Below are 21,654 nucleotides of genomic sequence, written 5' to 3'. Positions count from 1 at the left end.
AACCAGAAGAGGATTCTCGCCAGCTGGCGATGACAGGTTCATGCACATAACCTGCTCATCTTAACGCACCCTTCCCTGTCGCTCTGGGTTGAGTATTTGCTAAAAGAGACACTGGAGAAAACCACATGGGCCGAGAAGTCACATGGGAGCGGTTGGCATCAAAGTGGACATCTTTTCCCAAGAATGCCCTATACGTGGGTGACGGGTGGCATTTTCCTGTTGCTAGGAGAAGCTGTAAGCAGTCGCATGATGGAGCTGACCAGATGTCAAGCCCGGCCAGCGGTGGGGGACGGCTAGGGGCAGTATAGAGGCTCCTGAAAGTCAAATCAAAGATGACACCTAATATTTATGAGCAGGAAAGGGTCCTCATAAACCTAGTAAAAAGCAAATGTATGTGTGAGGTAGACAATCATTCAGTGTACTTTTTATTTAGTTTTTGAAACAGGGTTTCTCTGTGTAGCTCTGGCTGTCCAGTAACTCGATTTGTAGACCAGGCTGCCCTCAGACTCAGAGATCCGCCTGCCTCTGCCTCCATGCCTGGCTTACCGTACTTATTATACAAAGTTTGTTTTCCTGCGTTTGGAAGAAAATTACCACTGAAATGAGAATTTAGAAATGACATTCACAGGGAGTGTGGTTACAAGGAAATGCTCACTGGAACTCCAGGTTAGCTCAGATTTCTTACCTGGTGTATGGTTCCGTCGATTTCAACAGGAACAATGAAGTCAGCATTACTAATGGGCTAGAGAGAAAAGAAACTGTGATTAATGCATATGAAAGGAAAGAGAAAATTGAGAATTGTAGCAAGAAAGAAGCTTGCCTGGACCAATAAATGTTTTGATAATTGCGGGAGATAGCTCACGAGGATGCTGGCACAGGCTTTGGGTCCTTGAAATAAGCACACAGGAAGGCGTATTTCTTTCTGTCCTGAGTGTCCTGGAGTTTCAGCATCTAGCCCAATCTCTTGGTCACCTGCCTCCCTCAACCACAGAGCGTAGCATAGTCTGGCTAGGGAATGGGGCTGTCAGACTCCACCCTGGAGCCCAGAGAGCATGAGGGGAAACACTGATGGCCACCAGGGGGCAGAAATGAAAGCCTGCTAGCCAGTTGTCACTACCACTGGAAAAGCAATTTGTCCTTGGACTCACAGTGTGGGCGGCTTGGCAGGGGATGCTCAGAGGAAGGACCCACAGCAGGCAGAAAGCCAGATGCCACAGGCGAGTATCCTGGGTAGACCTTCCCCTCTGGACTCCGATGTCTGCTCTACAACTGCTACGGTGGTGGGTCTGATGGGTCCCCATGGCTCCATCAGGCCCTGGGCCCTGCCTAGTGGCCTGGCCTGGCTTCCTACTCTGGGATTGGAGGATGGCCAGCTTAACTGCTTTGTTCTAAGAAACACGAGACAGCTTACCCACGACTTCACAGGCATTCAGTGTAACTCCTGGCTAGTATTAAACACATTTGAAAACTAAGCTGTTGCCTCAGCCGTCATAATCACCGCACGAAGGCTCAGGCAGCTCTAAATGGAATCCCACACATTAGGGAAGCTAGCCCAACAGAGGGCCAAAAGGACCTGCAGATGTTAGGGCAAGAGGGACCCGGGCATATGGTGGCCGGCCACCGGGTGGAGAAGGGCATGGAGAGACTCTAGTCAGACTGTAACTGGGTTTACCTTTAAGCCCCTCAGTGCCCCACACAGTTTTCCTTGACAATATAAACCAGAAACTGTGGGCTGTGCCGGACTGTAACCCCACACTAAATGCTCAGGTGCGGGAGCGTTGCTTAAACCTGTAGTTTATTTGTTCCCAGGGTAGGAAGGCGAGGGATGAACTCAAAATTTCATAATTTTACCACCGTAATATGGAATTATGAAAATCAGAGAAAACAGCTGAAGAAGAAATTGTCAAAGGCTTTGGGTTGTGAAATCCCACTCCACAGGGTGAAGTCAGAGAGGAGAAATCCCTCCTAGCTTCCGAGTGTGGTCGTGAGCTCTTGTGCGCTGCGTGATGACCCACACTGAAGCCAGTGCTTTTTCCCGACTCCGCTCACTCAGGTGTCACACGGGAGAGGGGTCCACCTTCCCAAAAGACTTTGAAATGCCCAGAAAACATTAAATACCATGAGGAACATTCGACTTGTAAATGTAGGCTGGCCCAAGCCCATGAGACGGCTCAGCAAGGAGACACAGCTCAGTGCTGCGTAGGGCTTGGTGACTGCATTTAATCTCTGGAACCCATGCTGCGAGGAGAGATCTGGCTCCTAAAACTTGCAGTGTGACCTCTACACACATGCTGTGGCACACACGTACCCACACTCAATGCAAAAATAGATAAATAAAACAAAGTCAAAGATAACTTTAAAGTAGACAATTTTAAAGGGGAAGAAACGGGGGAATTTTCTCTACAGCTTGGGGAGGGCATGGCCTCTGATCAGAGACACCAGTGCTGCCAAGGCCCGGCCTTGGAGCCAGGAACCCTTGGTAATCTTGGGCAGTTTGTCCGGACCTGCTTGGGAGGGTACTCTGTGCTGTGACAGAATCTGACCCCTGCTCTGACAGGCTTGAAGCCCCCAGTTGCTTCATCAAAGGGAAATGTTGCAATGTCATTTAGAACCAAGCTTGGGCATGAGGCCACTGTGGCCCCAGGACCAATCCAGGAAGAGCCAGGGCCTTGGAATGCTGGGTAATGAGGTGGTTCGACAAGCCTCAGCAGCTAGAGTGAGGTCGCTTCTCACTGCTAGGTCATCTGCCTTCCAAAGCCTTTAAAGATGGCCTCCTGGCCTCGCGCTGAGCCTTCGGTGAGAAGACTCACTGAGGATGTTGTTTCCCACAGGAAGGTTTGAGGTAAATCTAATGATTCTTCTGCCTCATGACCTGCCAGGGATGACAAGGGTTCAGGCGAGGCATCCATCATGGGTGGAGCCAGCCGCATCTCTCAGTGAAGTAAGAGACATCCCAAGGCAGGGGGACATGAGGAACAATGAGACTGACCAGAGCAGTTACATTGACAGGGAATAGTCCACAGAGACGAGAACCAAGCTCGTAGGTACACCCCCTGCTTCTCTTCAGCATATCACTCATCCAAACCTGTCAGCATTTGTCTCTTCTAAACAACTGCCACTTTCAGAAGAGGTGAATTAACAATATAGCCACTGCCCCTCTGGTGGTGAGCTGGAGCAGGGATAGAGATCGGAAAGCCTCTGCCACTCACGATGACATAGTTTAGCTGCAGCTCAGCACCCACTGGGATGGGTTGTGAAGGTGAGCGCTCACTCGGTCGGCTGTGACAGGTCTAAGAAACCCCAGCACGAGAATGATCAGAACCAACGCCCAGGCCACTCGGATGCTTAACTCTGGAAGGCGACCTTCCAGTTGAACATCATTCAAAAATTGATCTGGGAACATTGCTAGGACAGCAGGACTACCAGACAGTTATCAATATTACCCACCCGGCACACCGCCCAATACAGTGCACAGTGCTTCACTTACTTCAAACGCCACGTTCTGGTGCCCTGATCACATGAGCCTCTTGAACCTAAAAGCATTTCTACAGGACTGAGAGTGAGAAAGCCCAGAGCTCAAGGAAACAGTGAGATCTCAGAGATACTGGCAGCCCAGCCAATGGGGCCCCACAAACCAATGATTTAATAATCAACTACTGCAGCCCACATTCACCTGGGTTACAGAGCTAGGTTTAACTGAAACCCTGAGTTCTTGGGGTGTCTTCCTGAGGAGTCAAGTAATAACAATAAGCCACAAGCTTTCACCATTTCCACGTGATGGTGATAAAGTCACCCCCCCCCCCCCCCCCCCCGTGATACTGTGTGTGGAATTTACCTTAAACGAACTGTGCACCAGGGTTTCGTCTAGATCAATGACCACACACTTCTTTCCATAGTCGAGCACCGTCACCTCTGGAAGGAGGTATTTAGCTGGTGGCTAAAGGAAGAGGGAAAAAAAATCAATATTATAAGCTTAATGTAGGAGTCTGATGCCCCAGCACTAACCTATGCTTCAGCCGTGACCACATTAATGAGAGCACAAACAAAAGCAAACACTCCAAGGCCTGGCCAGGCATCACGCCATTTTATTAAAAGTAGTAACAGTCGGGATTCTGCAGTGGAGACTGTGCCCCGCTGAAACCGTGACTTTCTGTGACTACCGTGAGGTCTGCGCTCTGGCACCAGGCCTGAGCACGCTTGCTTGCTTTCTTTTTAAGATTTATTTATTTTAAACACATTTATTTATTTTATGTATATGAGTACACTGTTGCTGTCTTCAGACACACCAGAAGAGAGCATGGGATCCCATTACAGATGGCTGTGAGCCACCATGTGGTTGCTGGGAATTGAACTCAGGACCTTTGGAAGAGCAGTCAGTGCTCTTAACCACTGAGCCATCTCTCCAGCCCCAAGCCTGACCTTTCAATATCATTGCAGACACATTATTTTTAATTAGTTGAGATGAAAATACCTCCATGTAAGGTAGATGTTTATCAGTTATTTCAGCAGTAAACCACCCAGCGTCACACCCTTGTGGTGTGCACAAGGTAGCCATTATTATTATTAAAATGGATTACATCCATTAAAAATGAACATGCACTTGTAGTAGCTATTCAGACACCATGGGCCTGTTTCCTGGGGTTGTACTTTGCCTAAAATTCACTGAAACATCTCAGGAAACTTCGGAGCTATGTTGGACCTGTGGGTTTTTTTGTTTTGTTTTTTTTTTCAATGACTGGTATTTTTATTTATGTGTGCTTTGTGCATGCAAGTGCCTGTAGAGTCCACAAGAGGGTGTCACACCTACTGGAACTGCAGTTACAGGTGGTAGTTGTGAGCTACTGTGCAAGTACAGGAAACTGAACCTGGGTCCTTGGCAAGAGTGATGTAAATGCTTAATCAACAAGCCGTCTCTTCAGCCCCTATGACAGGCATTCTTAAACAGTCAGAGTTGTAGACGCACCAACCATACACTTCAAGTATTGAAGTTTAAGCTGGTGGATTCAGAGCCTGTGCTGTGGTGGCAGGAAACCAAATAGACAGGGCGTCCATGACTCTTACATTGAATTAGACTGCCGTCCACGTGCTGTGTGAGCCAGAGCCTTCACAGCAGCTGACTCCTGACTTGTGATGGGGTCATAAGGCGCCAATACGCTGCTCTGTAAGTTCAGCCAGCCTCTTCTCTTTTGAGGATTTATTTCTTTGGGCTTTGCCTCATTCCAGAGATAACGTGAAACATTTTAATTGACTGTGGTACATTCCATGCCTAAAGTTAACCAGTTAATTTTTTTTCCCCTGCAAACTGTTTAATATTTGATTCAAAACAAAACATAATTAGATATCTAGACTCAGCCGCGGAAGAATGAACAGCGGAGTTTCTCAAGCAAGACGAGCAAGCCTGACATCGGGAGCACTTCCTTTAAAGTGGCTGGTTCTTTCCCCTCTGGATGCCAGCTACTAAACATTAACTTTAAAGCTGGGCTTGGTGGTGCAGGCCTGCGACTCCAGCATCTCGGGAAACGGAGGCAGGAGGATCAACAGCTCGAAACGTGCCGAGGCTACAGAGTGGAGGGGCTCAGTTGGCGAACTTAGGGCAGGCAGCAGGCCAGAATGCTGGTATGTAGGAAGCATTTGGTTTAGTCCCAGGGCTGAAAATAAAATTAAACTTTAGCTAGTCCAACAGTGAATGTACACCACAGCCAGGAGGTTAGCGAAGGAGGTAGGGACCATGATCACCCGGCAGAGGGGCTGAGCGAGAAGCGCTGACATATGAGGCCACAGGCAGCCCTAACTCTAGGGTGCTCCCTGGATTGATGTTCATTTCCAAATCATGGAGCAGAAAAGGCCCAGGAGGATCCGTCTCTCACAGCTTTAACTAAAGCTTGCTCTTGGTCCTCTGCGGCTTCCCAGTACTAGCAAGGGAGGTGGGATGTCCCCTGGTGGCTGACGTGAGATTCAGGGACTGAGGGAGATGGTTTCTACCATTATAAACAACTGAGTCAGCAGGTTACTAAAAAAAAAAAAAATCATTAAACTTGCAAGCAATTTTGTAGATAAACATTTTCTTTTTAAGGCAGAGCTGAGACTTGTTGGGTGCAGGGAGAGCCAGTCTCAGGAGTGAACAGAAGCAAGAGATGGGAATTCTCTCTGGGCCACAGCAGTAGGCATGCACATGACCACGATGACATTTGTTTTGACTTTATCACACAATTATATAAGATAGACATAGCCTCGCCTTGAAGAATGTGGACAAGTGAGAACCTTCCCCTTCCTAGCCATCCCGCCAGCCCCGCTCCCCCCAGGTTCAGCCTGCATCCGCCCAGTCCTCCCCCTTTGTTTTATATACTACTAAAGCAATGCTTACAACTTAAGTCATTTAAATTGCTAGCCCGCAAAACAAGGCTCTAGCAATTCTACCCCTTGAAGATCTGAAACCATCAGGATCTGCCTAAAGTGGCTTGGTGGTTTTCCGAGCCCAAGACTAAAAATTACCTCCTTGGCACATGTGACTCACACTTTACAGGTATTCTGTAAGTTAAGAGTAATTGAAAAAAAAAATAGATGTCCCTGACCCCAGGTGGGTGAGACTCCTGTTAAGGGAGCTATTGACTTTCCAGCAGAGAGCTGGGCCAGGCCGAGGATCGAATGGTACAAGGAGGGAGGGCTCCATTAAGTCGTAACCCCTTTCCTAAATGCACACAGCTTCTCCTGGAGCCTACGCTAGAGAAATGCAAATTCCTCAGTCCACCACCAAGGCCTCTGGAGAGCTATGCCCTCGGCAGTAAGAGGACACTCTGAGACCACCACCACAGGGCTTTGTTACTTTGCTGGCCTTGAGTCATTCCATGGAAGATTTAACAGAGTCTTTAAATGAGGTCTTCATAAAGCTTAAGGTTGAGAAAAACACCTGTTACATCAGGAAGGCCCCTGATGTCACAAGGCATCAAATCAATACATTTACCTATAGAAGATCAAATTTCTTTGTGGCAAAAATGATTATAAGCAAGGTCAAAAGATACATTAGGTAGTTCTTCAACATTAAAAACTTTTCTTTACATTTAGTGTGTGTGCATGCCGTGTGTGTGTGTGTGTGTGTGTGTGTGTGTGTGTGTGTGTGTGTGAGCATACAGATAACAAGTGTGGGGTTGGTTTTCTGTCATGTTGGTCCCAGGGAATCCGACTCAGGCCATCAGCCTTGGCCACAGGCACTTTTACCCACTAAGCTTTCTCTCTCTCAGGCCAAGCACCACTTCTTGAACATTTAAAAAATGATTAGACAAGATAAACCTAGGTAGTGGACAGTGTGGAAGCAAGGTGTGCAGCCAATGAGAAACTGTTCATATTCATTGATCATTTAATGCCAGCCAAGCAATAAATCGATAGCATTCTTTACTTTTGGATTAGCAAAGGTTTTTAAAGCCTTTGAGAACTACGTTCGGCAGGGAAATGGGGTCATTTTAGAGGCTGTCTCTGGGAGCGTAAACTAGCAGGTTTTGGAAGGCAATCTGATAACTAACAAAGTAGAATCTGGTGTTGGGCCCAGTGTTTCCAGTTAGGACCAGATCGTAGAGGATCATGTACACACAGACACTCCTACGACAAAAGTTCGTGAACACAAGCAAATGGCGGCCGAGTGAATGCCATCAGTGCCACGCAATACAAGAAAGTGAAGTGCGTATGCTGGTATGTGGAAGGATGTTCTAGGCGCTCGTGATCCAGCGAGCTGCTTGCAGAATGGTGGGTGAATTGCTACCTCATGTGTACAAACAGGTATGAGTTTCTCTGGAAACTTTCTGAGAGGGACGTAACAGCTTCTCTGATGGTTACAGTAGGGCCGTGGACGTAACAGCTTCTCTGATGGTTACAGTAGGGCCGTGGACGTAACAGCTTCTCTGATGGTTACAGTAGGGCCGTGGACGTAACAGCTTCTCTGATGGTTACAGTAGGGCCGTGGACGTAACAGCTTCTCTGATGGTTACAGTAGGGCCGTGGACGTAACAGCTTCTCTGATGGTTACAGTAGGGCCGTGGACGTAACAGCTTCTCTGATGGTTACAGTAGGGCCGTGGGGGCTGCTGCGAGGACTTTTCCCTTTCATGTTAATTTTTCAGCATTTAAAATTTAACTACTGGCTTGAATTATTGTTGAATAAAAGCTCAAAGTCTGAAACTCTTGCACCTGAGAACAGACCAGCACGTAAATGAGAGAAGCAGGGGTGAGGCCAGAAGCAGGGTGGTGAGGCGGGGACGGGAGAACAACTCGGGGGCCAGCTGTTGCCCTGGGCACCCGTGGCCTCAGGTTGCTCTTGCTCTTTATGTCTGGAGAAGTTGTTTGGTGGACCAGAGGAGGTCTGGAGGTCAGGACCTTCGTAGCTAGCTAGGCATCTAGTCCTCTGATGCAACGTTCCCAGTTTCAGTACTGCCCAGCACCCTCTCTGCTCCAGGAAGAACAGGACTCTACCTAAGTGGCCTGGGGTCTTAGGACATCAGTACAGATTTTACCAGGGATGCCGGGATCTACATCTCAGGTCTGAATGGAGCCCAGATGCCCTTGTTCTCAGCCTTGCATGCTGGGCAGGCATTGCAGGTAACACTGCCCATAGGAAGGACGTCCTTCATTATCATTTAAAGATGCAAGTCAGGGCTGGGGATGTAGCTTAGTAGTAGAGTGCTTTTTAACCAACATAGGCAACTCCCAGTGTGTGTGTGTGTGTGTGGGGCATGGTTTAAGGGGGAAAGTATCAATACAAAGACACAACTTCAGCCATTTTGGAAGCCAGTCCCACGAGTCATGTGACCTGACCCACGGTCTGACAGAGCCTGCAGCTTATTGATCTGATGCTGGGATAAATTACACAGGGAACCTCCTGGTTCCTGGCCATTTTATGTGGGAATTCTGCATCTTCGGGGAAAGGGCTGGTGCCCTCAGAGGGGTCTGCGTGGGTCACAGATGCTATAAAGCACCTGGCTTTACAGACAGCCCATTGGTCACCTGGGGGAGCTGGTGACATTGGGGAGGGGCAATAGAGGCTGCCCTTAATACAGACACATGTGTAAGAAAAATGGATGAGATCACCTTTATGGAGGTCAGAGGAAGCCCCCTGTTGTAGAGCTGCTGGGGTCAAACACTGGCTAACACGCTCGCTGACAGGCCTGAGCAGACTTTCTGTAAGGAAGCCCAGCCCTCCTAGGCATGACCGACAGAGAATCAAAGGTCTTGAGAAAAAGAAAATGAGTGGCCTTTTGTGCCACCTGCAAATGACACATGCTATCAAAAACCTTCTTGGGCAACCCAAACTCCTAGGACTCACTCTATTAGAGGTGGGGCGGCGGCATTTCCTGATGGTTCCAGAAAACATGTCAAAGATACACAAATAGATTGGAGTCCAACATAATCTCCATAGACCATGAGGCCGCTTCACAGACTGTTTTAGAGGCTCACCCCTCCCTGAGGACATGGGGTTGTGACCAGCTGTAAAGTTCCTCAGGGAAATTCTTTGCTGTATGATCCAAGGATGGCGATGCTACTGGCTGAGCCAGGGAGTGGGGTGGGATATAAGAGCAAATGGGTGGGGCAGAGGCTTGGGGCCAGAGGTACAACTTCTCTTTGGAATGCAAGGTTTTAAAACAGAAGAGAGGAGGCCTGGCTGAGGCAGAGCGGCTGGGTGGTTCGCCTGAGGGGTGGGCTGGAATCCTGCAAGTCCAGGGAGTCTAACCAGGATGGATCCTCAGAGCTGCAGCCAAGCAGCCTAGAGCAGCTCAGTGAGCCAGAATTTACAGTGAAGAAGCAAGCCAGGGTAATGTACGGTGCTCGCCTGCTCAGCGGAGCTGGGCCAGCGCAGTATGGGGATGGGTTGCAGGGCCTCAGTTTACTGAAAGTGGGGGGAGACCAGGGGGAAGTGGGTTTTCCTCACTGTGGTCTGTTGTTCTCCCAAGAACAGCAGTCCTCCACAGCTCAGACTAGCTTTGTTTCTTTGTTGTTGTTTTTGTTTTTATGCAGAATGATTGTTTATACCACATAATAAAACCCAACAGAGGCAACAACATTAAAAACTTTCCCGTGAGTAGGCACATGCTTTAAGAGAACTGGAAAAAGATACATACACTTGGTACGGGAATGACCTGCCTCTGGTCACCCTGAGGAAAAAAGAAAAGAAAATCACTGTCAGGTTGGAAGAGAAAGGGATTATATTTTCAAAAGAAACTTCCAAGCTCTCTAGAGTACAAACCCAGCCATGGCCTTCCCACCCCAGCACCCTGGTGGCCTTCAGTGAGCCAAGGGACAGCCTCCCAGGCGGGGCGCAGGCCCATGCTGCCTCCAGATCCCTCCCAGACTTAGAGGCTGGGCTTCTGAGGCCCACAGCCTGTTTATTTAAACAGTGTCTGCCCTGCTCCTAGGAATCTGACTCTAACTTAAAAACAAGAACGAACACTCATGTTTTGATCTCCACCCCTCTGATAGCCAGTTTGTCTCTTACTTTTAAGCATTTGCCCCGCTAAAAAGACGACATCAGTTAACAAGAACAGGGGAAAGGGAGACAGGCCTATGAGATTATAAGACCATGCCAGGTCCACTGTGAGGCAGGAGAGAGCACTTGAAAGAGGGGACAGGGCAGGGTACACAGACGTAGCTCTCCCCTTTAAGGGAAACAGAACCTGTATTCACGAAAGCTGTTAAGAATATTCACGCCTCACTGGAGAGATGGCTCACTGGTTAAGGGCACTGACTGCTTTTCCAGAGGGCCTGAGTTCGATTCCTAGCAACCACGTGATTGCTCACAACCATCTGATGCTCTCTTCTGGTGGGTCTGAAGTCAGTGACAGTGTACTCACATACATAAAAATAAAAAAAGAATATTCATGCCCCAAGGAAGAGCTTCAACTAGCCTCAGTCCAGAATCCCAGCCATTGCAAGCCTGGCTGGCTCAAATGGTTCATTGCACCACTGATGAATGTTAACGCTGGAAAACATTGTTTTATTTATTTTCTTGCATTTTTTTTCTTCTTCATATGGCCTGATTGGGAGATGCACTCTTCAAATCTCCTACTGGAGGATTTGTGAAAAGATGTGTCCATGGTTACCAAGGTGTGAGTGGTCACCACTGTCATGGTCTCCTGTGACGGCCAAACCTGATGGCAAGGCCTAGCACCTCTGGGTAGCTCTGCTGAGAGCTGCATGGTCACCTCCTGATTGTCTCTGGCCTCTAGACATCACCTCTGTGGTGTAACCACAATTCCTCTTTTCTCTGAAGGCAACCTTGATGATTCCTTCATGTGCCAGGAGGAGGCCCCTCTTGGGGCCTCTCTCTACGATTCTCAGCAGGCTCTATCAGAGGAGAGCTCTGTGGCTCTCCCACACAATAGCATACGCTAATCAAATCCCTGTGTTCAACAACTTGTGCAGGGAACTTCATTCCAGAAGTTTCTAAATAATACCATTCTCACCATTTGGACTCAGGAGCAGATCGCTGCTGTCAATGGGGGTGATACAACCAGAGGCTCCGAAATCTGGGCCCCTTTAAAGCAGCGATGCTGAGTCAGACAAGCCAGGTGAGGATCTCTGCTCTGTCTCACCAGGATGTCTCTCCCAGAGCCGGGACAGATCTCTAAGGCACCGCAAGGACTCCTGGAGGCAAAGGCATGCAGGAAACCCTGCTCCAGCCGGAGATCAGAGTCCCACTCATTTAGTCTCAGAAACACCCGTCATGAGGTGAGCATGTGTGTGGAGAGACCGAGGCAGCACAACAACGAAGACATAACGTGCCCGGTCACAGGTATGTGGGAATGAGGGCTGCATGTGTGTGCACACAAACATGCGCGCGTGTGAGATATGTGTGTGCATGTATGTACAGGAGATGTATATGTGTGTATGCACATGTGTGTGTGGGCTGTGTGTGAGGGCATACACATGTGTGTACTATGAAGATCGTGTGTGTATGTGGGGGTTTGGGGACAGTAGGTGTATGGATGGGCTATGTGCATTTATGTATATAGGGTGTGTATGTATGTATTCAGGGTGTGTATATGGGTTGTATATGTGCATAGGGTGTGTGTGTTTGGGGTGTGAGTGTATGTATATGGGGTGTATGTATAGGGTGTGTGTATTGTGTATGTATGGTGTGTATGTATGGGGTGTGTATATTATGTATATATGGGGTGGGTGTATGGTGTGCGTGTATACGGTGTGTGTGTCCTATTGTATATGTATGTATATGGTGTATGTGTGTGAATGTGTGTGAGTGTGCTATTGTATATTGGTGTGTGTGTTTGGTGTGTGTATGTGCTATCATATATGGGGTATGTGTGTATGGGTATGTGCATATTTGTGTTTCTGGTAATCTCTTTCATAATGCCTTACTCTTAGGGGGTCCTCCATGGTCACTGCCATTGGAGTCTTCCAGGACGGACTCCTCTTAGTCTCTGGATGCTGCTGGCCTATATATAGGTCCAGAGTAGAGCTGAGGTGGCCCTGGTGACTGTCAGCTTAAACTGCAGCTGCAGAAGCAGGTTGAAAGGCTCTGAACCTTCCTTTCTCCAGGGTGAAGTAAACACTCAGGGTAGACGGTGTCTGGCCAGTGACCTGTCCTGCTCTGCCCATGGCCTTCCATCTTCTCTGCTGGGCTGACTGAGGAGAGGCATGGAGCCCTGGACACTCAGTAGTCAGGTCTGGAATCTACGCGGCTTAGCCTTGTGTTCCGTGGGTGCTGGTGGGACTCGGTGTGAAGGGTCCTCTGGGGTCAGCTTTCCCTGCCCACTCGATCCCACAGACCATGCATTTGTTATGCAGACAACACCCCACTTTAGATTTAACTAAGATAAGGTAGCTGAATTCCTTTTAAAAAAGAACCTACATATCTATTTTTATTTTGTGTGTATGGTGATTTGACTGCATGCCTGTGAGTCGCCTGCATGTCTGGTGCCCATGGAGACTAGAAGGGGCCCTGGAGCTCGAAACTGCAGGGTTCTGAGCTGCTGCCTGGGCCTCGGATCTTTTGTTGTTGTTGTTTTTGGTTTTTGGTTTTTTTCGAGACAGGGTTTCTCTGTATAGCTCTGGCTGTCCTGGAACTCACTCTGTAGACCAGGCTGGCCTCGAACTCAGAAATCCGCCTGCCCCTGCCTCCCAAGTGCTGGGATCAAAGGCATGCGCCACCACTGCCCGGCAGGCCTTGGATCTTGTAACTGTAGGGTTCTGAGCTGCTGCTCCGGCGCTGGGATCCAAGTCTGCGGAAGAGCAGTCACGTTTCCCAGCCTTCTCTTCAGCTCTCCACAAAACTCAATTATTTAAAAAGCCATTTTGGCAAATGTGAATAGAGACGGCCCATGAATGAACAGGGATTCTGAGTGGGACTAACAGCAGCTCCCACAGAAATGCCTTTAAAAGGTGTTTATCTCCATAGCAACCAAGGACGCGGCTCCCTTCACCGAGGGCACGTTTCCACGGCAAAGTATTTTTATTACACCTATTTGTTGATTTGTTTATTTTGTACGTGCTTGTGGGTGTGTGCCACCCTGCACGTGTGGAGGTCAGAGGACAAGCCTGCAGGACTTGGCTCTCTTCCTCCACCATGTGGGTCCCAGGGATGGAACTCAGGGTGCTGGGTTTGGTAGCAAAAGCTTTTCCCTGCTGAGCCTCCCCACGGGTCCCCACCCACAGCAACCGCTTTTAAGCAGGGAGAGAGAAGTGTATGGAGAGGGCTGCTTGGAATTGGGACCAGGATCCGATCCACAGCGGGCTCTCATCTTACATGTTCCCAATCACTATACGCCCTGAGGACTGGCATCGCCCAGGCAGCCTGTCTTTCAGGGGCTTCTTCCTTAAGTGTTTCAATTCTTTATATGTTTTTCCTTCCATAGGAATGCCTTATCCAGAAGCACACAGGAACGAGCAGACCAGAATCTGTCAACCATTGGAGTCCATTTTTATCCTCTTTTGGGTATCTATGTAAACACTGATGTCATCTACAAGCAAGGCTAATTTTATAACTTTTCCATATTTATAACAACGTTCATTTTCCAGCTTTATCCCACCAGCCAGAACCTACCCATGATTCTCCTGTGTTGTCTGCTGTTCATTTTCAGAAGACAGAATAGCTTTTTTTTTTTTTTTAGATTTTTCGAGACAGGTTTTTTTTTTTGTTGTTGTTGTTTTGTTTTGTTTTTTATCTTTTATGTTTTTTTTGAGACAGGGTTTCTCTGTGTAGCCCTGGCTGGCCTCAGACTCAGAAATCCACCTGCCTCTGCCTCCCAAGTGCTGGCTGGGATTAAAGGCGTGCGCCACCACCACCTGGCTCAGAATAGCTTTTTAATCTTGATCTTACTGTAGTTTTCTTCTTGTAGTGGCCACATGTTTGGTCATGCCAAAGGCTGGCTGGGCTGTCGCAGGCCTCTTGTTAGATCCTCTTTCCGCTTTGCTGTGAAGTGTCTTTCCTGTGTTTAATGCTTTTAAAGTTGATGCATTTTGATTTGTGTGTATGGGTGTGGCGAGTGTGGACGCCCGAGGATGTCAGATGAGCACATGAGGTCTCCTGAGGGGCAGTTACAGATGGTCGTGAGCAGCCTCACAGAGATGCTGAGAACCGAACCCAGGTCCTCTGGAAGACCAGCAAGTGCTCCCTACCCGCTGAGCCAGCTCTCCAGCTCCTAACATCGGATTGAGTTCTGCCTGGTCTGATACTAACGCTGCCTTGTCAGGAAGAGCTCTCAGGAAACAAGCAACTCCTCACTGTAACAGGCTTCAGCCAGTCTACCCTGCCGTCCCAGGTTCCAGGTAACTCCTCACTGTAACAGGCTTCAGCCAGTCTACCCTGCCGTCCCAGGTTCCAGGTAACTCCTCACTGTATGTAACAGACTTCAGCCAGTCTACCCTGCCGTCCCAGGTTCCAGGCAACTCCTCACTGTAACAGCCATCAGTCAGTCTACCCTGCCGTCCCAGGTTCCTTTCCTGGTACCTGGCAGGGTTGTACCTCAGTGCCTTTGAAGTTAGGGATAGCAACATGTCTAGCTTCAGCCACTAGAGTCAAAATGCATTTTGCTTCTGAGTCAAAACCCACAGGGGACCATGACAGTCAACGAAGGCAAGATGCTGGGCCATCCTCCCCGAGTTCCAGGACCATGATGAGTTGAGCTGTCACACCCAGCAGCTCGCAGGTGGCTACTGAGCCAAGTATAAGATACACACATTAGTTCTTGAGCTGGTAAGATATAAAAGAAAGGATCTCAGTAATATAAGCCTATTGACCCCGTGTTTAAATACCTTGGGTATATTAGGTTAAGTAAAATATTACTAAAATTAATTAATAGCATTAGTTTAAAAATATTTTTTTTGAAATGTGACTAGAATACTTTAAATTAGATTTGTGACTCATTGTGTCTCCACAGAAGACACAGCTAGCCTATGACAAGGAATGGGTGAGGGAAAAATAAACTTTTTGAAAAAGATTTATTTATTTATTTAATGTATGTGAGTACACTGTCACTATCTTCAGATGCACCATTAGAGGGCATCAGATCCTATTACAGATGGTTGTGAGTCATCATGGGGTTGCTAGGAATTGAACTCAGGACCTCTGGAAGAACAGTCAGTGTTCTTAACCACTGAGCCATCTCTCCAGCCCTCTTAGGGTAGCTGTTATCTATTTTGTATGTATATGTGTGAGGGATGAACACCTGCATGCCTTTGCTTGTAAGTGCGTGGAAGTCCAGGTCAATTTGCAGGAGTCAGGTCTCTCCTGCCATAGAGGACAGAGCTTAGGCCATCAAGCTTAGCAGCAAGCACCTGTAGCCACTGAGTCATCTTGCTGGCCCCACTTGTATTGTTTAGGCCTCTTAGGTTTTGAGGTTGTTACCGAAACACAGCTGCACGCATGGTGACTAGCCCGTACTCACTGGTCATTCTGCATTTTGGCTGTACTGCCATGCATGTCCTCCTCGCTGTGACTGGGAAGCCCTGTGACGAAGTCCTGGGGTTCTCGTGAAAGCAATGACACTCATGGCTGGTACCACCCATCCCTCTCCCCCTCCCGTGAACGTAGATCCCGCGTCTGAGGTTTGGCACTTAGAATACATAACAGCTATGAGGGGGCAGGCACAGATACCAGGGACGGCTGAGCAGACAGATGTCCAAATGGAAGCGTACACAGTCTGTGTCTCTCCTGTCACCACAGGATCTAACCCAGCCTAGCACCTGCCTGATAATAGCCTTTGCAGTGAGAAAATGATCAGTTTAAGCTATTGGTTGTCAATTTTCCTTTATTTCTTGTCCAAATCACTCGCATCTGGTGGTAGGTATATTCTTGGTAATGGCGTCTGGCTTTATTGGTAACGGGCTAGACCTTCTGATGTTGTCTTGGTCACCTATTGGCAGAATCCGGTTCAAACAGCCAGGCCATGTGCTTTCTCTGAGCTACGCTTCTGTCTACCCTCACTTCTGTCTACCCTCAGCAGCCACGGGGAACTTACGACCTGAACTCAGATATCCACGTTAAAAAGCATCTCCCAGCCCAGGGCTAGGAGATGACACACACACTTTAGGCTCCGTAGTGTGTGCTCCCTCCAGGAACCTGGACTCAACTTGTATAGTCTTCTGTCCTTTACTGTTGCCGATGAGGCCTTTAATACAATTGCCTTCTCTGGGAAAAACAAAACAAAACAAAAAACAAACCTGTGTTCTGGTAGCTTGTAAAACGTGTAACTTTACCATAGAGTTTCATCAGCACACGTGTCGGCCTGTGCTCTGCTTACGACTCCTGATCCTTCAGGGGAACCAATGAGCTTACGATTCCTGTTCAGGGGAACCAATGAGCTTTTCAATGAAAGGCTCAATCTGTCTCTTTCAACTCCAGAAAACAAACAAACAAACCAACTAACCAAAAGTGGGCTGGAGAGATGGCTCAGTGGTTAAGAGCGTTGATTGCTCTTCTGAAGGTCGTGAGTTCAGATCCCAGCAACCACATGATGGCTCACAACCATCTGTAATGAGATCTGACGCCCTCTTCTGGGGTGTCTGAAGACAGCTACAGTGTACTTACATATAATAAATAAATCTTTAAAAAAAAAAAAAAGAAACCAAAAGCAAACAAAAACCGAAAACATTTGCCTCAGCTTTCCCTTCTGGTGCTCCTGCTTGGCAGTAGGTTTCCTACGTGGCTCCTCTTTCTCCCTCATGGTCTCCATCTTTGTGTTCCTCCAGAAGGTTTGAGTTCTATTTCTCCCACTGTGTTTCCAGAATTTGCTTTCAGTTCTCACGAGTGGCTGCTCTCCCCTTGCATCCCAGAAGGCTCCCTTTGTGTGTGTGTGTGTGTGTGTGTGTGTGTGTGTGTGTGTGTATACATGTGTGTATGTTGGTCAGAGGTCTGCATCAGGAACCTTCTTAAGTCATATAAGCTATGCTAGATATTATCTTATGGTTCATTCAATCTTTGTACATTATTTTGATTCCATATTGTCAAATGTCCCCTCAGAAATGGAAACTAGTCAGCATCCTCTTCATGCTACCCGATGCCACGCTGAAGCCTCCGTGTCCTCTTCACACTACCCGATGCCACACGGAAGCCTCCATGTCCTCTTCACGCTACTCAATGCCATGCTGAAGCCTCCACTCTCTTCATACTACCCGATGCCACGTTGAAGCCTCTGCATCCTCTTCATGCTACCCGATGCCACGCTAAAGCCTCTGCATCCTCTTCACGCTACCCGATGCCACGCTGAAGCCTCCACATCCTCTTCATGCTACCCGATGCCACGCTGGAGCCTCTGTGTCCTCTTCACGCTACCCGATGCCACGCTGAAGCCTCCGCATCCTCTTCACACTACCCGATGCCACACTGGAGCCTCCACTCTCTTCACGCTACCTGATGCCACGCTGAAGCCTCCATGCCCACACAAAACCCACGTCACATATAAAAACCTCACAGACAGGGAAAGGATTGTTTTAGTTTTCATATTTTAGCCACTTCAAATATTTCTCCTGTTTTGAGCCATATATCAAAACAGTCAGCCATCTTGATAGATCCCACACTTGACTAGTTGTGCATTTTTCTTATTTAAATAGTTTGTGTGTGTGTGCATGTATAAAAGCCAGAAGAGGGCATCATATGCCCTGGACTGGAGTCGCAGGCCATTGTGACCTGCCTGACACAGGTGCTGGGAACCATCGAGGCGCTGAGCATCAATCCAGCCCTATGGCTTTGTTTCTTGTTACCTGTTTATACTGTTTATTTATGTTATTTGGAACATAAAGCTCTATGACTGCCCGTCTACAGTCTTTAGCCATGGTCCCGGTGGCTACCCTCTTTGTCTTTCTCAATGCCTTTTTCTGTTTGCTCTACCTGGAGTCCAATTTTGACGAAGATTAATGAAACCTGGTTTCTCTGCTTGTCCCTGGGTGTTTTCTCTTCGTTTATCCTTATATTCTTAACTGTTCTGAGTCATTTTGTTTCAGATGTGTCTGTCAGACAGCCCGTGGGTGGTTTGAAGTTTTGACCTATTATGACAATCTAACACACACACCCCAGCAAACACTCTACGTGGAGCTGTGTCCCCAGACCTTCTGCCTTGCTGTTAAACAGTTATTGTTGTCACTCAAGGGAGTTAAAGTCAGTTATACTCATTGCATGGTCTGCTCTGTCTCTATCTTATTTTGCCTTTTTCTTTGCCTGCTACTGGTTCCTTTTAAAATTACATTTATCACACCTGTGTGTGTGTGTGCGTGTGCGTGTGCATGTACATGAAAAGGTCAAGGATATGTTGTGGGATCAATTCTTTCCTTATACCATGTGGGTTCTGGGGCTTGAACTCAGGTCCTCAGGCTTGGCAGCAAGCCCCTTTACCAGCTGAGCCCTCTCTCTGGTCTTAAACCTCCCTCTTACATGCTCTTCGGGTGCTAGGTGGGAAGACCAGAAATACTCAGTACCTAAAAAGATTGAACCCAAGTCTTAAATGGCAGCAGAGGCATTTCACACACTCTTGTGAGGGAGTGCGTTGAGGTGGGGCATATAGACTACTGCAGTTTTAGATTATAGTTTTCTACGAGCACTGACCTTCTGAAGCCCACCGTTCTCCTCCACCAGTGGCGGAAGCACACTGGGGCCGCTGGGTGGAGGGGCTTCCACATTGTAGTCTCGGAAGCAGCAGAAGAAAGAGCTAAGGATGCTCCGACCCCTCTGCTTCTTTAGGCTGAGGTTGCGCTGGGAAGCTGGGGAGAGAAATAGCAGTGAGAGACCGCAGTGTGCAGCTGCCTTCTCAACCCCGATGCTGGGGGCCCTGGAGCCCAGTCCCACAGGCTGTACAAACCCTGTTGACTTCAGTGGGGCTTACCCTTTAACTGCACAGTCCTCAGAGTCATTGTCATCTGAGTGCTACCAAGTAAAGCATCCCTACCATGCATGAAGCACTACTTCCAAACCAGTCTCTTCGTGAACAAACTAGACCAACCCTCTCTCAGAAGCATCCTCCGATGGGGCAGCAGGCATCAGCCACTTTGAAACTTGGTTCTTGGACACTTCCTGTGCATTACGGGGACCGTAGGCTTTATGAGCTCAAGACAAAACCATTTAGGAGCACATAGGAGCCCCCCAAGAACAAAGCTGAGGCATCCCTCACAGAACTATCAGGAGACGATGTGGAGAATACATGCTTTGGAGGTTCAGGAAAAGGTCTCTCCATCCAGGGCCCTGGCCTGTCCTGGCTGGAGGCATCAGAGGGAGGGCTGGGTCTTTCTGTTTATCCATGCTCAGGACAAGCTGCCACAAGTCAGAAATAAAAGGTAAAATCTGGCCTAGATGAAAACACACCTCAGGGCAGAGGACTTGACTCTAGCAGGAGCCAGAGCTTTTTCCTGGGAATGTGGCCGGGGCAGTTCTGCCTCATACCAGGGCTGGGTGGGTCTGCAGGGCTCGGAGCTGAAGCCACAGGGAAGGGACCGTGCTGAGGGTTAGTGGGAAAATAGCCACTGTGGGAAATGGTTTAAATGTGGAGCCACTGTGAGGACATGTCTCTCCTCACTAGCCATCTGGCACTCTGCGCTGTGTGAACTCAGAGGCTCAGCACCCTTCCTCCTAAGTGATCGCAAGGCCTTAGGAATAGTTTCCTGGTAGCAGCCAAACCAAATGCACTCAGAGAGGAGGCTCACGGAAGGTGATTTCCAAGCAAGTGTTCCGATGTGGTTGGTCTGTGGTCCTGAGAGCATAAACTTAAGATTCTCACTCATTGAAGATGATCCTTAGGGGCTGGGGAAGTGGCTCAATGCTTAGGAGCTTTTGTTCCACGATAATGAGGAGCAGAGTCCGAAGTCGAACACCCATGTGACAAGCCGAGCGTTTGGCACACACGTGTAATCCCACACTGAGGGCAGGAGACAGAGGAGAACTGGGGCTCACTGTCTTTCAGCCTGACTGAGAAAACTCAAGCCCTAGGTTCAGAGAGAGACCACACCTCAAAGATATAAGCAGAGGCTGATCAGGGAAGAAACCTGATGCACTCTTTTGACCTGTGTTCCTGTACACACATGCACCCACCCACACACACATACTATACACCACACACACATATCACACACAAATGCACAGACACAGACACACACAGACACATACATACCACATCTACCTACACCACACAAACACATACCTACACCAGGCATACATACACATCACACACATACACACACACATACACACACACACACACACACACACACAACCTTAAAAAAAAGATGAACTTTAGAATCATAACTCCTGGACAGGCTGGCTGAGTCTATCTTCTTCATGAGTCCTTGAGTGTATGTCACCGGACCCTAGTGTTTTAATTTCAAGACTCAAATGCTGGGTTAGACACTGGGCCAAGCAGTAGGTGGCTTTCCAGCTGGCGCGGAGTGGAGAGAAATGATAATGGCCACAGTCAAGTTCACTGAGGTTGACTTCTATAGACCACAACATCACAAACCGCCTCTCATGGGCTCCTCAGAGATAGAAGATACGGGGTCATTGCTTCTGTGTTTGCTGAGAAGGAGTGCCTCGTACTTGCTGGAGTCAGGAGTGAAGCCCGAGTAGGCCTGTTTCCAAATGTGTGATTTCCCAAGTGCCCCACTGAAGGCAGATCTTGAGACAATTGAGGTCTGATTAAGGAGCAGGGAGCTTGGCAAGCAGAGAGGAAGGCATAATAAACGTGTATTTAATGCAAGTGATTGATTAGACTGCCTGACTATTACTTTGGGAGTTTAAATGTTTATGTTATACTCAGATAAATAAACAAAAACAATTTGACAACGTGCTGGTTTCCGGTTGACGGCATACTTCTCTGACACCATTTGCTTGCATCGTGGAGCCGGTGAGCAGCCTGAGAAGAAGCGGCTCCCAATGGGCTGTTTTCATTCATCTTTGGCTGACAGAACTCTTCCTCAGCACTATTAACAAACTGCTCATATAACCAATCAATCAATCAGTCAGTCAGTCAGTCAATCAACCTGAAACTTGGAACCAGGAAGCCACTTGTAATCTCTCCGCTGGCTCACTCCCTGTCTGGAGAGCTGCAGGAGCAGCCCTGGAGCTGACACCAGTGGACCTGGAGCTGACACCAGTGGACCTGGCACTGACAGACACACCAGTGGACCTGGAGCTAACAGACACCAGTGGACCTGGCGCTGACACCAGTGGACCTGGAGC

The 21,654-nt window shown here is 48.3% G+C and overlaps 1 protein-coding gene and 2 long non-coding RNA genes across 4 annotated transcripts in view; 2 read left to right on the top strand and 1 right to left on the bottom strand.

Annotated features, from left to right (window-relative positions):
* The window catches only part of LOC116073292, a 16,147-nt gene extending 1,992 nt beyond the window's left edge, over nucleotides 1-14,155 (top strand). Inside the window, exons 2-4 of the long non-coding RNA XR_004111757.1 lie at nucleotides 11,576-11,772; nucleotides 12,537-12,662; nucleotides 13,853-14,155. This is a non-coding gene — a long non-coding RNA (uncharacterized LOC116073292). The remainder of the gene's footprint in view (nucleotides 1-11,575; nucleotides 11,773-12,536; nucleotides 12,663-13,852) is intronic.
* Ctdspl (CTD small phosphatase like) overlaps nucleotides 1-21,654 on the bottom strand; it is a 121,411-nt gene that overhangs the window by 13,124 nt on the left and 86,633 nt on the right. Inside the window, exons 2-5 of one of the 2 annotated variants that reach the window (XM_031345086.1) lie at nucleotides 19,036-19,190; nucleotides 10,103-10,135; nucleotides 3,836-3,937; nucleotides 686-742 (exon numbers count right to left, since the gene is read on the bottom strand). In XM_031345086.1, the coding sequence (XP_031200946.1) occupies nucleotides 686-742; nucleotides 3,836-3,937; nucleotides 10,103-10,135; nucleotides 19,036-19,190 (347 nt within the window). The remainder of the gene's footprint in view (nucleotides 1-685; nucleotides 743-3,835; nucleotides 3,938-10,102; nucleotides 10,136-19,035; nucleotides 19,191-21,654) is intronic. The other variant, XM_031345087.1, reaches the window with a different exon arrangement.
* Nucleotides 14,194-18,485, top strand: LOC116073293. Its single transcript, XR_004111758.1, has 2 exons — nucleotides 14,194-14,765; nucleotides 17,458-18,485. It is a non-coding gene; the product is annotated as an uncharacterized LOC116073293 (long non-coding RNA).

This window comes from Mastomys coucha, unplaced genomic scaffold, assembly GCF_008632895.1.
Source record: "Mastomys coucha isolate ucsf_1 unplaced genomic scaffold, UCSF_Mcou_1 pScaffold23, whole genome shotgun sequence".
Taxonomy (NCBI): Eukaryota; Metazoa; Chordata; class Mammalia; order Rodentia; family Muridae; genus Mastomys; species Mastomys coucha.
This window is presented reverse-complemented; position numbering and strand designations above follow the sequence as displayed.